Here is a 14,881-nt window from a genome sequence, read left to right as displayed (position 1 = left end):
CTCCCGGGGCTGGGCTACCGAACAAAGAGAAGCAGCGGCCTGTGCACAAACCCGTCCTTCCTAACGCCAGCAGCCACCAGGGCAGCAGGCGGCCGCCCTCCACACGCCGTCTCAGGCTGAGTGTCCCCTGCACCTTCTGAGCCCAGCCACCCCCATGTCACCCGAGCACGCTCTCCTCCCTGAACACGGGGACCTTTTCTCTGCACATTCATGCCCAGCCTAGCGAGTCAGACTGGGGTCAGTGACGTTTTCTGTGGGCCAGAGAGTAAACGTTTTAAGCTTTGGAACCAAAAGGCAAAATCGAGGATGATATATAGGTACTATTTTAGATAACGAGAGAAAGATTCCCATCATTTTTTTATCGAGGAAATCCAAACAATAATGGTAATGAGCGTCCAGGCTAGTGGCAGGCATACTAGGCCCACAGACGCCCTGGCCCCCGGGACACGCTCCCACCAGGCGTCCCCACTTAGACCTTCTCCCTCTAGACTGGGCCCCAGGAGGCTCTCCTCACACAGTCGGGTTTAACCCCTTCCCCACACTGCTGACACTTGCAGATTCACCAGGCCTTGCTGGCGGCGGTCAGGAAGTCCCCACCGCAGGAATCACAGGATGGCGAACGCCCAGGATGCGAGCTGCCAGGACTGGCCCATCTCCAACGAGCAGAGCTAAGGGCTCTCCATTTCACTTTCCAGGCAGGAGGCCACAGACCTCAATGGAGCTGAGAGGCACCAAAGCCTCCTTGCGACAGAGGGAAGCAGGCCCCAGGAAGGCAGTCACCACGCAGCTGCTTCCTGTAGGTGCAGGGCCTACTCACGGCTCGCCCGCCCAGGCGCACAGGCCCAAAGCCCACGCTCGCACCTTCTCGGGCGGGCTCCTTCACTCGCAGAGCATGACTGACGGCCAGTGAGTCACCTCTGTCTGGCTTCAGTGACAAATGCAGAACAGGGCTCTGTCAGCCAAGTCTCCCAAGCCTGGTGGCAAGGCCACCGGCAGCATGCTCGCCTCTGCCCTGGCCCTCCCCACACACGCTAAGGACGGGGCAGAGCCCAGGGCCCTACCTTTGTAAGGATGCACCATACCCTCCACCACCTGCACCGTGTCATCCCCCTGCAACTGCAGGGACACGTCCCCCACGGCGTCCACCAGCTCCGTGAAGAAGTCCGCGATCTCGGGACAGTCCTGCAAGAACACGTAGCGGTCCTGGCGGTTGGTGAAGTAGGAGTCACTCAGGTTGGCGCTGCAGGGAGGAGAGAAGCAGGTGAGGACTCAGGCAAGAGGGGGCACAGCAGTTCCTGGTGATCCAGGTCTCGGGTGAGCTAGCACAAGCACGGTGGTGACACCCCGGACCAGGATGCAGCAGCAGCAGCAGCCAGTGGACAATCAGCTACTAAGCATGACCACTCAGAAGACACAGGCGAGAGTGGCACTAAGGTGACATGACAGAGTGGACGGCAAAGCCCCTCCCCTCACAGAGCTGCCCATCAGCTGAGAAGAAATGCAGACACGTACGACGTGAACCGCCCACGGGACTGGCTACCAGCGCCTGCGTTTCGGAATCGAAACGGCCTAGGTCTCCAGCCCGGTCCTGTCTGTTTTCCCTTCTGTTTTGCTGGCTCTGCCTGACGAAGTTACTCGTGCTCTCTGAGCCCTGGTTTCTCGTGTAAAAAGTGAGGGAACTACCACCCACAGCCAGTGTGAGAATCGCACTGAGATTCACACCCAGGGCCAGTGTGAGAATCGCACTGAGATTCACACCCACGGCCAGTGTGAGAATCGCACTGAGACGGGCACACGGGGGACTTGGCATGGCAGCTGGCGCACAGCAAGTGCTCAGCAGACCCTGCCTTTTATTTTCTACAATGAAGAAAAATGCAATTTTATTATTTTTCTTTTATCCCCGTTCCCCACCCCATCCCTTTGGCAACCATCAGCTTATTCTCTGCACCTACGGGCTTGTTTTGTTTTTGCATTTGTTTGGGTTTCTGAGATTCCGTACAAAGTGAGGTCATACGGTGTCTGTCTTTCTCCATCTGACTTATTTCACTTCCCATAAGCCCTCCGGGCCCACCCACACTGTCACAAATGGCCAGGTTTCATCCTTTCCTACAGCTCAGTGACATTCCACAGCACATACGGACCACATCTTTACCCATTCATCTCCCAACGGACGTCGACACTGCTCCTGAATCTTGGCCACCCTGGCTGTGTTTCAATCACCCTGTGTGAGCTTCCGGCCGCCACGCAGATGCCGTGGAAGACCGAGAGTGTGAGGCAGGCAGACTGAAAACACACGAGCAGGCTCTCGAAGGCCCAGGGAGGCGGCTTTCCCCTTCTGTCCCGCTGATTTCCGCCCCGGAGCACATCGAGGGGAGGTGCCGGCGGAAGGAGGCGTGCTCACCCGCTCAAGATGACACTGTTGTCAAAGAGGTACACTTTAATGTGCTGGAGGCCGATGGTCTCATTGAGGCGCTCCGGGACCAGGAGCCGGAGCAGGCCGCGGAGGTCCGGGGTGTGGAAGAGGGAGACCCGGACCTGTTCCGGGAACCTCTGCAGGAGTGGCAGCAGCATCGTGCGAGAGTTCTTCCGACCTGAGCACGGGGTGAGCAGCAGAGACAGACAGGCGATTCACGCCAGGAAAATACTGCTCCGGGCAGGGCGGACCACCCACCGCGGGCCCATGGCCACCCGTGCTGCCCGTGCAGGTCGGCCAGCCGTCTGCTGTTTCTAGCCAGCGACCCATTCGGGACACCGCCACGCCTCGGGGCAGGACCAACGTGACCAGGTGGCAGACACCTGCTCTTTGACCGACTGGCACCCACTCCCCCAACTCCTGCAGGTACCACCCCACCCTGCTCTTACATTCTGCTCTGGATGAAGACGAATCTACCCACCAGGAGCCCGCACCCCTAGGAGGGGTGTGCACCAGACCTGGGCTAGGCTGGTGTGCACACTTGGAGCCCCTGAGCAGTGACAGGCAGCTCTGGTCTGATCACCAGGGAAGCAGACTCTTCCAATGGACAAGTGTCATGGCGAGCAGGGCCTGGCCATTAGAGGCCACCTCACAGAGCCTGAGACTGAGGCCAGCCCAAAGGAAGGAAGGCCAGGACACGGGTCCTGATGACATATTCAAACTCCAAGTCGTGACCCACCCGAGGCGGGTCAATCATGGGAGTCGGAAGAACTCTCTCTGCCTACGTTGTCGCTAGCTGGGCTTGCAGCCGTGTGCTGCAGGAGGGACCCGAGCTCAGATAATCTCGGTCCCGGGCCGGTAACAGCCCCCACTGTGCCTGAGGGCGGGGAGGTCAAGTGTGATCCCTTCACAGGCGCTGGAAGAGGGGGGCGCACGGGGAGCACACCAGACCCACCTCGTGATCCCCGTGTGAAGTCCAAAAGAATGGACACCTTAAGGTCTGAAGGGAACTTCGCTTGGAGTGACTTTTCCAGAGTGCTTTCCAGGCAATCCACCTACCAAGAGAACCCCAAAAGAACAGAAGTGTTGAGGTCCAAAAAGGGATTACATATGAAAAATTAATCAGCCCGCCCGCTAACGCCCCGCTTTGAACACACGGCCCCACTAACGCGAAACTTCTTCATCGGAGGCGGGAACCAGAAGACACTGCCCGACGCCCCTCTCCAGCCCGGACCCTGCCACTGTAAGGCACCAGCTCCCACACACGTTCCAACAGGTAACCCTCACAGACACATGACAACTGGTGCCACCTCAGGGAGAGAACAGCAAATATCAGTCAGATGGAAGAATCCAGGACACAGCCTGCCCACCGGCTCGTCTCCAGGACCAACGGGCACCCACACCTGCAGCTAAGAGTATCTCCTGGAAACGGGGAGGCCCCGCCTCACAGAGAAGAGGGGGAAGCACTTGCTCTCAGCAACCATCCCTCTTGTTCTCTACGCCCCAACCCGGCACCGCCCAGCTCCTACCTGCGGCTTTCTAAACGGGGTGAACCAAGAACAGCGCCTCCTATGGGCAACGCGCCCATGTCACTACCCCAGAGCGGACAGCCACCAGGGAGCCTGAGACAGCGCGACTCATTCACAGTCACGCCAGCTCCACCTGCAGACGCTGCCCGCACACCAGGACCTGCGCCGACTCAGACTGTAGGGAGCGCACACTGTCCAAACCTGGTGACTTCTCCTCCTTCCCACCCCTGCCTGTCCCACCATAGGTGACGCGTATAGCATGACAGCAAGTCCAGGTGGAACAAGGCTGGCCAGCCCCACCTGCACTCTAGTCCAGTACGAGGTCAGAAGACCCTTCCTGGAAAGGGCCAGACAGTAAACATTCTGGGCTTTGTGGGCCAGATGGTGTCTGTCACAACCACAGTTCCGCCACTGCAGCAAAAAACCAGCCCCAGACAAAACATGAAGGAAGGAGAGCGGTCATGTTCCCATAAAGCTTTATTTAGGGACGGAAATTTCAATCTCACAGGCTTTTCATGTGGCACAAATATCATTCTTTTGTTTTTTTTCCAATCATTTGAAAATGCAAAAACCAGCCTTAGCTCATAGGCCATACAAAAACAGGTGGCAGGCCAGACCTGGCAAGCCCTGGACTGGCAGACTGAGCAGGCTAGGGACCCTGGTGCTGGGTGAAGGGGGCACTGGCCAGCAAGGCCGGCAGGCCCAGCATAAGACCTCTGCACTCCCTCCTCCCTCACGGGTCCCCCTGACAGGCGCCGGTGTCCGGGCAACGAGAACAAGAGCTGACCGTGAGCCAGGGCCAAGGAAAGGCCGCTCTCTGCCAACGTCACGGCGCTGTGCAGTGTGAGGCTCTGAGGTGATTCCCCACCCCTCAAACCTTACCAGCTCCTGTTCCAAAGGACCTGTCCCCAGGTAGAGGGACGCCATCACGACCCGCCTCTTGGCTACTTTTATCTGCCCCTGAAAGAGAAGAGACAATTCAAAATTCGCAACCATCATTTTCATAATCCACTGAGAAAATAAAGTCCTTTGACCTTGGAGGCAAATAACACTGCAAGCTGAAGTATTCTACATCTTTGCCAATATTTAAAGCAAGCCTGACAGGTATATGGTAACCTACCAAATCAGGACCCACAACCCTGATTTAAAATACTCAGCCTGAAAGTAAAACAGAATCTAACTGTACAAGACACAATGCAGCCACCAAAGGCAGGGAGGCGAGCTGTACGCACTGACCCGGAATGTCTGTGCTGCATGCTGAGAGACCAGAGCGAGTCACTAGGCAGGAGGCAAGCCGCCCTCCCTCCGTCCACACCCCAGCCCGCACGTGTGTGTGCAGAGCACGCAGGACACACACGAAGCTGCCAAGAGGCCAGGAGCGGAGTCGGAGGCGGAGAACGCGGACACAGACAGGCGATGCCCCTGCCCCATGTGCGCGGCTGGAATTTTAGGAGGAGCATGTACATCCCTCCTGAAATGCACACACACAGGTGTCCGGACACACAAACAGCATTTGGAGATGACACCCTACACTACTCCTGACAGCCGGTGTCCTCTCCCTAGGCCTGCTCCAGCCACTGAAGGACAGCTAACCCCATCTCCAGAAGTCGAAGCGGCTCCACCCCAGAGGAGGTGGCAAGGGCAGAAGGAGCAGCAGCACTGCCCAAGGTCGAGCTCTCGACAGACACACAGGAGCGCAAGGCCCCGTGAGGGGAGGATGGCAGAGAGTGTGGCATCACCTCCTTTCCTAGCGAGAAGCGATGCCACAGACGCCGCAGCCGTGGCCCCGCACTATCAACAGGAGAGAGACATCTCGACTGCATGAACACGCCACAGAGAAAAGGCCTGCGTACCCGCGAAACCAAAGAACTTCCCGAGTCTCCTTCGTTGTTTATGAAGATGGACGCTTATGGGGAAAGTGATTATGAAGAAAAGAAGGAAAAAAGAAAGGAAAACAACAAACGGGGTACAGGGCAGTTCGGTTCGGTTCAGGCGGCGCGGCTACCTGACTGCTGTGGGACACAGGTCTTCCGGCGCAACCTTGGCTGTAGCGACGGCACAGGGACCAGGCCGACCCCAGCGCTGCACACTCCCCAGGGAACACAGGCCGCTCTGCGTCCCGGGAAGAAACACATGCCACTCGGTGCAGCGTGTGCCCACGAGCGGGAGGCCGTGGCTGCTGCCTGGCCTGCTGGGCCCCTCAGGCCTTTCCTGGCTTCCACGGCGCCGCCCCTCCCCAGGCAGCTGTGCACGTAGCCTGGCCTCCTGGCCAAGGGATCACCGTGTAAAGACTCAGTCACGCACCCGCTGCAGTGGCCAGGACACTAAGAACCTCCTTTGAAAAACCTGTTTCCTCGAGCCAAGCAGAGAACCCGGTAGGAGCAAAGAGCAAACGGCCTCAGCATCAGCTCTACGCAAGCGAGGAGGCACGGGACAAACGAGCAGGGCAGGGAAGTGAGGGAGAGGCAGAGTGCATGCGTGCACACGCACACGCACACGCACACGCGCGCACACACGAAGCCATTCTGGAATGAGCTAGCCAGAACTTAAGCTCGGTGAGGCTCACAGAACAACGGGGCAAAAGGAGACAAAATGTGCAGGCATTCACACGAACCAGACGGCGCCCAGTCTGCAGAAACGTGACTCTCGCCAGAGCTCCCCACGCCCCGGCGTTCTGCCCGTCTGCCCTCGCCATACCTTAATTCTAACATCATTGTTAACATGAACTCAGGGAGTTCATGCTAATAAAAATTAATTAGCAATGAATTACTTCATTCCAGTTAGCAGTTTAACTACGAATCACTAGGCACGGCATGAACACTTGAGTGACGTATTGAAAGCTAAACTCCACAAATGCAAAGTTTAGCATTTCTGCCAGCAGACAGAAGGCACAAACATTAGACAGAAAAGAAGCAGAGTTTATAAGGCCACATTTTCCAGTTATCTGTAAATGCCTCTTCATGAACGATAGGCTCCCGGCCACTTCCTACATATTGAATCCCATCCGCGGCTCATTTGGCTTTTGGGTCTTTATTTCCTGCACGTTACTTCTACCAACATGATGCTGCTTGCTTTGGAGGCGTTTGCAGAGGCAGAGGCCTAGCGTGCCCTGGCTAGGATCCGCCTCGTTTCCTCCCAGACATCTTCAGCAAGGATGCGCCGTGCGGCGCACGGCCCTCACTGACCGCCCGTAGTGGGCTACATCTTCAACACAGAGCGAAGGGAGCAATCTGTCCCTCGAAACCAAACTCCAGGGCCCGACCCTCCCGGCCCCCATGTTTGGGGTCCCTCTACACTAGCCACGCAGAGGGCTATTGCTCAGGGCTCAGCTCAGCCACCTCTGAGGCAGAACCCACAGGGAAAAGCCAAGCAGCCATCAAAAACTTTCCAAGCAGAAGGCACTTCTGCCCAGGACTCGCCCAACCTTCTGCCCGAAGCCTATAACTCAGATGTCCACCGAGCGCGCACGCTCTCGCTCTCGCTCTCGCTCTCGCTCTCGCTCTCGCTCTCGCTCTCTCTGTCTCTCTCTGTCTCTCTCTGTCTCTCTCTCTCTCTTTCTCAGACACCACTTACCTTCATGAGCTCAAAAAACTCTGCGGGAGAAGACAGCACCCTGACGTGAGAGCTGGAGACTCCAAACTCTGGAACCAGGTTTCTGATCCACTGGAACCTGTGCACGCCCTCTGGACACAGGCAGCAAGGAGGGGAGGTGACCTGGGGGACAGCTGGGGACAGCAAAGGAGCCAACAGCAGCCATGGTGACCTGGTTCAAGAGACATGCAAAGGGTCATACTTCTCAAATACTTCCTCGGAAGTCTCTCTCAGCTACTGGGAGAGAAGAGGGCATTTTTTGGTGGGCCAATTTCGGATTCTCTAGACCATTTTCAGTGAGCCCAACCCAAACTCTGCACAGAGGTGTTTCCTTCGGTCCTAACTAGCTGAATAACTTGAGAAGTGCAACCCTGTGAATAGCCCCAAACAGTAAGTCGATTCCAAACAAGCCCAGGTGTACGGCAGCCACAAATCAACTCGCAGAGGCTGCCCCTAACGAACCCGCCTGCAGGGAGCCCCTGAAGGCCCTCTGGAAGGAGGGCAAGTCTAGTATAACCCCGATGACGGCAACCCAGAGCCCCCGCTGCATGGCTGAAGAGACAGGGCTTTCACTTAGGGAAAGACCCAGAAAACTTTCTCTTTAATACTCAGATACAGAGAGAAAAGCTGGAGGAGGAAGAGGGTGGGGAAGGGGAGATCATCTCAAGTGGTGCCAGCAGTGACACCACTTCCCCACTGGACACATCCTCCTCGGGGGTCGCGCCCCATCTCTGCCCAGCACTGGGCCGACCATGCGAAGCTGCAGCCTGACCCTGCCACCTTGAGTCTGAGACCAAAGCCCACGGGCCCTGCCTGGAGCCACATCTCCGCTGCCTTGCGGGACTGGGGAGGGGGTGGGGCTGCAGGGCCAGAGCCCACTCAAACCCGCCCTGGTCTGAATTCCTGCAAACTGCAAGCTGTAGCAGGAAAACGCTGTGCGGGACCTGCCACCACAGCTTCATGGGGGACTCAGGAGAGGATGCTTGAAGACCCAAGGCCCAAGGGCCACACGTCCAGGAAGATGATTTCATCCACTTGCCTCATGATACAGCGCTGACTCTTCCCAGGGCTGTACAGGGCCCCATAGAGACGGCAGACGGCACAGCTGTGCTGCCCACAAAGCCCAAGGGTCTCTCATGGCAGACTCGTTGCCAAGAAAACTTTAGTCAATGGTGGAAACTACCGGCTCCCTGGACCCTGGAAAGGCAGGGCCTCGCCCCGGGCCTCTGAGGGCAGAGGTGGGAAAGCAGCTGTCCTTGCCCGCAACCTTGAAAGGGACAGTGACCACAGGCACAGCATCAGCTGGCTAAGTTTCTCTCGCTTCCGGGTAATGAGCAGCAGCTTGCAAATGACTGGCCCAGATGCTGAAGGAGAGTGTGGGCCTGGGTTTCCCGCACCGTAGGCCCCACCCTCACTGTACTCAAGGCTAACTTCCAGGAGGAGGCGCCCTTCAGCCCAGAGGAAAACCACGAGACAACGGGAAACTGCGTGCCAACCTATCAATTTGAAGCCCCAAAGGGGGCCTGAAGTCTCATATTCATTAATTAAACATAGTCTATTTGAGGTGTAAAACCCCACGGCAGATCAAGTTGTCTCCCAGGCTCACAGCACTTATGATCTCTTAGACCATAAAAAAAAAAAGAGCAGGGTGTCTGTCACCTGCCGCCGCAGGCCAGTCAGACCCACGCATTCTTCATATGGGCCAAGAAGAGACTCAGAGAGCTCCCAAAAAGGAAGATGAGGAAACACCTCCTTGGCACATGCAGCCCAGGAGAGGGCAAGTGCCAACGTGGGCCTCCATCCAGGTCACCATGCGAGCACCTGTCATGCACCACAGAGGGCACAAACGAAGAGCTGGGCACAGCCCCTGCCTCCCACAGACCTGGCGGCCTCACAGGCTTACACACCTGAAATTATCTGAGAGCGACACGAGAGGAAATGCTGAAATTAAGGATCAAAATATAAAGTCATGTGCTTTGAGTGATCAAGGGGAGCGGGTGACACCTGAGCTACTGGAGGCTTAGCGACACCCTGCCTTCCAAAGAGCTCTGAACACCTGGTAAGATCCGGGTGGGGCGGGGCACTCCGGGCGAGCAGGTGTGAGCAGGAACTGGCCAAAGCCCCCGGCGCCAGAAAAGCCCAGGAGGGTCTCGACAGACGGTTCAGGCGCCTACGAAGATGTCAGGTCCACGGCCACGTCCACCCTGCCTGGGGGAGAGGCAGGCCCGGACAGAATGAGCCTGGCCCATCGAATCCGTGTGCCAACACGCTTGCTGCTGCTGGAGGCCCCGGCCTCGCCGTGGAGACCCGGCCCTCTGTGGCGACTTCACGACCCAAAGAGGAAGGTGCTTTGAAAGGGTGCAAAGCCTTTTCTAAAGGCCCCACGGTGACGGCACGGGCTGAGAAACCGCAGCCAGACTGGTGACACTCAGACCTAACTGGAGCACCTCCACGGGGAACACCAGCAGTGTCCCCCGTCCTGGGTGCACGCCGCTGGCTTCTCCAGAGCCTGTTCAGGGACACGTGTGTTTCTTCCACCTCAGCGAGAAACCCATGGGGGTCAGTTCCCACCTTCCAGAGGTCACTTCTGGGAACCTTCCCTGTGCTGGCAGCAGCCCTGACTGCACAGGAGCCCGGGCCGCAGGACCCCCGTCACTGCCGGGTCTCCTAAGCGACCTGACGTGGCTCTGCGGAGCCGGGAGCTGGCGACATCACACTCCCATTCAGAGAACTAAGCAGCATGCGGGTCTACATCTAGACCTGGGCCCCTGAGTCACCCTCTCCGGGTACCGTCCCGGTTCCAGTTACAGGGAGGAGGAAGTGGCGCGCTGAGACCCGGCCTCTCCCTACTCAGCACATCAGGGACCTTGAGCAAACGGGGCACGGCAGCACGGGACAGCCCTCAGCTAGCGGTGCAGGCAACGACGGAACCAACCATGCAAACCGCCCCTCAGCCTGCAATTCTAAAGGTGAAGGGGGGCTGCACCCCCCAAAAGGGCAGGCTCCAGCGCCCACAGGACCCCCGGCTCTGGGCGGAGGCCCATGCTTACGGCTTCTCGGGGAACCTGCCGACAGAGCCCCTGAACCGGGGATGGGGCTGCACCTAGGCGCCGAGGACCCCGGCCTGAGGTCCCATTCTTCCTCCCAGAGGGGGCCTGGGGAGTGGGGTGAGAAGATGGAAGGTGGGGGGTGCTTCGGGGTGCAGTGAGTATGAAGGGAGGGGTGCAGAGGGGCGAGCGGTTCCCTCCCACCGTCTCTAGGAGGAACCCGCGCTGAGCCGCCTTGACTAAGGACGGCGTGCACTGATGCTCTTGTCCCCGAGCCGTGGACTGGGGCTAGGAAGCGAGGCCAGTGGAAGCCCACCTGGCCCTAGACAGGACGATGCAGCCAAAGAGCCAGCGGCTGCGGGGATGCCCTGGAGCACGGCTTCTCATGAAGGGAGGCTCGGGGGACTAGAGGGCACTTCGAGGCCAGTTTTCCATTTCACCCAACTTTTTGGAGCTGCCTGTGCTCCATGGTAAAACATGGCCACGCCTTGCGTCTTCCCTTTGCCTGGAAGTGCATCGATGTGCCTGCAGGTGCCACCGAGCTCCCTCCTGGTCAGAGCAGAGAGGCCAGTAAGGAAAGGCCAACATCAGACCATCACACCTGGGGCTACAGCTCCCCTTCAGCCGCTGCACAGCCTGGCAGGGCCAGAGGCCTCAGGCCTGCTTCCTCTGGGCGAGGCCCGGGGGACACAAGGAAGCAGGCCAACCTCCTAGGCTTTTTCAGAATAGGACACGTGGGGCTCTGAACATGGAATGAAGCGCCACGGTGGACGGACAGGGCGGGAGCCGGGGTCTGTTCTGTACACGGGCGTGAATCAAGTGCCCCCCGCCGCAGGCTGAGCCGTGGTCTCACGCTCCATGAGCCCGCCTGGAACTATAAGATTCGCGGTACAGACTCTGTTGCTTGGGTCCCCTCCAAATCCGTACAAATGACAGAAGTTTTCAAAAGAAACTGAGCTTTCTGGATCGCCGTGTTTTCAGAAACTACTTTTTAAGAAAAACCTACCCCTCCCCCGCCCAGTCACACACATTTAAACCTAAAAAAAAAGGGGGTTCTAATGAGAAAAGAGCAACAGTCATAACACTTCCTGAGAAAGGCTCAAGAAACTACGCGAAGGTAGCATACTTCCTGCTACCCAGGCGGCAGGCAGCCCTTCCTGACTAACGCAAGCCCTAACCCCCGGGCAGGGAAATGAGTGTGAATTCCCGTAGCTTACGGCAGACCAAGGCCCGCCGGAGTCCCACAAGAAGTCCGGCATTTGGCTACATGCTGACCAGATGACTCTCCTCCTGACTTGCCCAAAAGGAAGTCGATCACATCGAGGGGCCAGAAACAAAAAATATCTTTATGACCCACACTACACCTCGGGCAACCCAACAGGCATCAAACAGCCTGACTTCCCAGCAGCCTTGAAAAAGGACACGTTTACATCACGATGTAAAAGGACACGTTTACATCACGATGCGTTACATCGGAACGCATGTTTACAGAACACTGTCACCCCAGGTGGCTTCTGTCCCTCTGCCAGTACTCAACCCACCCACCAGCCCAGTTCGCCACCAACTACAATGCGTCCAGGGGGCGTGCATGTCAATATTAACTCAGTACAGTTACAACTTAAAAGTCAGTCGGCTGCAAATCTTATTTTAATTCCCTGCAAGATCGAATTTGAATTATTTGGGGAAACAATGCTTTGATTCGAAATATCCCCGCCACCCACCCACTCTACTGCTATAATAAACCAAGAGATGATTCTACTAAATAAACTTAACGAGTAAGGGGGACTGGGTCCCAGCATCATAGAATTCAAAGAAAAAGTAATTTCTGGAAATCTGGTGGTCCCTCAGAGCAGAAACTACTACCCGACTGAACAAGAGTATGTTGACCTGCCGTCACAACGTAAGCAAATCTAATTGCAAGAACGGTCTGCTAGTTATGTTCTCTCGTGTAATCAGGAAAGTTGGGACCCCCACCCACTCCACCCCCCCAACACACACACACACCTAGAACAGAGAAAACAGGACCTGAGTTTCAAAAACAAAGATTTTTCTGCACATATAGCTCAAATTGAAAATAGGTGTTTTTTTTTTTGAAGGAGGCCACAGAGAAAATATTTCCTTGTATGGAAGGTGAGCCCAATGTTATGAACTAACGCCCTCTTGACACATTTCCCACTTGGTCTCATCTACTCCAAATAACAAGTCAATTCTGCATAGTCTGATGACTCCGAAAAACCATCTGAAGTTTTTGGCCCCTGCCCAGCCCAGCTGCAGATCTGCCAGTCACTTGAACTCCTCCTGGATACTAGTTAACACGGACCAAACTCGCCTTATCATCTTCCCCAAACCTTGCCCTTCCTTTGTTTTAGAGAAGCATGCCATCATCCACGCAGTTACCAAATCAGAAACATGACCTGCCTCCTCAGCACTACACAGGCCCCGATCAGAGCTGATTCTAATGCGACCCTCTCTTCTAGTCGCACAGTCCCTGATGTCATATAAGCCCCACCATCTCAGGCTGAGACCATTATCGAAATCTCAGAGTCACACAGAATCTCAGAGCCAGCTCCTCTCTCTCTCCCTTCCCTATTCAGTACCCCGTCACCTCCTGGAAATGGTGAGTACCTGAGGAACCTCAGAATCGCATTCTGTTGCTGCTACGATCATCAGCCCACATCGCTCACTATCCTTCCCTGAACACTTGCTCCCCCGTTCCTCACCTAGCCTACTCCCAAACTTCAAAACGCAATTCCGACAGCATCTCCGCGAGAAAGCCTTCTGTGACTTCCAGGTGTGCCTCTTAGATACTGCCGTGGCTTTTTCTACCTTACTTTACTATTATTGTTGTTTATGACTCTGAGCATCTTAGGTTTTATCTTTGTTTCCCAAGTACCTAGCAGAGCACAGCAGTGCTCTAGACAAGCACGCTGAATAAATGAATGAACCCAGCAGTCCAGAATGATGAGTCAGATGCCTGATTAAGAGAAAACGACAGTATTTCTGGCTCCCTAATTAGAAGTGATTTTAAGAAGAGTTATCTGTCACTTTGGCTGTCCCCACAACTAAAAAGAAACCACTACAGTAACAGAGCCGTTCCCTCGCCCCACTCCTCCCGCTAGCCACGAGAATTCACCAGGCACTGCAACAGTTGAGTCAGACTGGAGTGCTAAAATCTAAAATAATTTAAGCTCATGATTACACAGAACTATTATCAATGAATCAATGATCAGAGTTACAAGAAACCACATCATTCGGGGAATGAGGAATTGGGAGGTGCAACTGAACAACACAGAAGAAACGAAAGCCAGCAGCTAAGGGCGAGTGGCCACACAGACATGAGTAACCCCAAACACCAAGGCCACAAAGAATCGAAAAAAAACCTGCAAACTGGAAAAAGCAAAAGAGTCAGAAACCTTCAGTACTGTAACAATACTGGTCAAAGCACAGGCATTATTTAAATTTAAACATAAATTTCATAATTTAAACATAAATTTCTGGCCTTTGTGTTTGTGATCTCACTGAGTTTCTGGTTTAATTGTTGACCCAGAAAAACTCTCAACTTAATCAAAAATAATACTGTTTACAAAAAGGACCTTGGGAAGTCAATTTGAGACTATCCAGACCGACACAATGCCCACCACCCCAACGTCCACTACCCCGACACGCACACACACACACAAAACACTCAAGAGAAATATCTTTTTTAAAAGAATTTTTGAAGACTGCCCAACATCCTACAGTAATCAATTCCAGTGTTAAACAATGATTAATAATGAAGTGTTTTTCGTATAGTTTAAACACATCCAGGGAAATGACAAAATCGCCTAAACATCTCATCTTCAAGGAGAGATGACTTCTTGAAACTTTAAACCAAATTTCTCAGTAGTCTGATGCAAGGACCTAGAAGTCACCTGACTTCACTAACCACTGGAATGGACAGGTCTTTGCTAAGAACCCTCCGGAAAATGGAGAGGCCACCTCTTCTCCGCCCCCACTGTCACGGGGTTCACTGATGTGAGTCTTAAAAGCCTTTCTGATCAGTAGGCTTCCAAGAGTTCCGTCCTGCCCTGACTCTACCACCTAAAAGTTCCCCTAAATCAAACCTTCTGCTGAAAATCTTTCACCATCGCCCAGTATGTAGCAAGTTCCTCTCCATACCCAGAATCAGCACCCATGAGTGGAGCACCGATCTCAGTACAAAAGGCCAGGGGGTCAAATCTCGCCCAAGTAGCACAGATAAAAATCTGAGACAATGCAAACTCCATGTAAGGATACAGTTCTAACTTTTTTTTTTTTTTTTT

At 55.1% G+C, this 14,881-nt stretch overlaps 1 protein-coding gene across 1 annotated transcript in view; it reads right to left on the bottom strand.

Annotated features, from left to right (window-relative positions):
- The window catches only part of PGS1 (phosphatidylglycerophosphate synthase 1), a 36,702-nt gene that overhangs the window by 20,010 nt on the left and 1,811 nt on the right, over nt 1-14,881 (bottom strand). Inside the window, exons 3-7 of the mRNA XM_011362037.2 lie at nt 7,516-7,705; nt 4,825-4,902; nt 3,369-3,468; nt 2,402-2,591; nt 1,062-1,240 (exon numbers count right to left, since the gene is read on the bottom strand). Coding sequence (XP_011360339.2) covers nt 1,062-1,240; nt 2,402-2,591; nt 3,369-3,468; nt 4,825-4,902; nt 7,516-7,705 — 737 coding nt within the window. The remainder of the gene's footprint in view (nt 1-1,061; nt 1,241-2,401; nt 2,592-3,368; nt 3,469-4,824; nt 4,903-7,515; nt 7,706-14,881) is intronic.

Source organism: Pteropus vampyrus, unplaced genomic scaffold (genome assembly GCF_000151845.1).
Source record: "Pteropus vampyrus isolate Shadow unplaced genomic scaffold, Pvam_2.0 Scaffold72, whole genome shotgun sequence".
Classification (NCBI taxonomy): Eukaryota; Metazoa; Chordata; class Mammalia; order Chiroptera; family Pteropodidae; genus Pteropus; species Pteropus vampyrus.
This window is presented reverse-complemented; position numbering and strand designations above follow the sequence as displayed.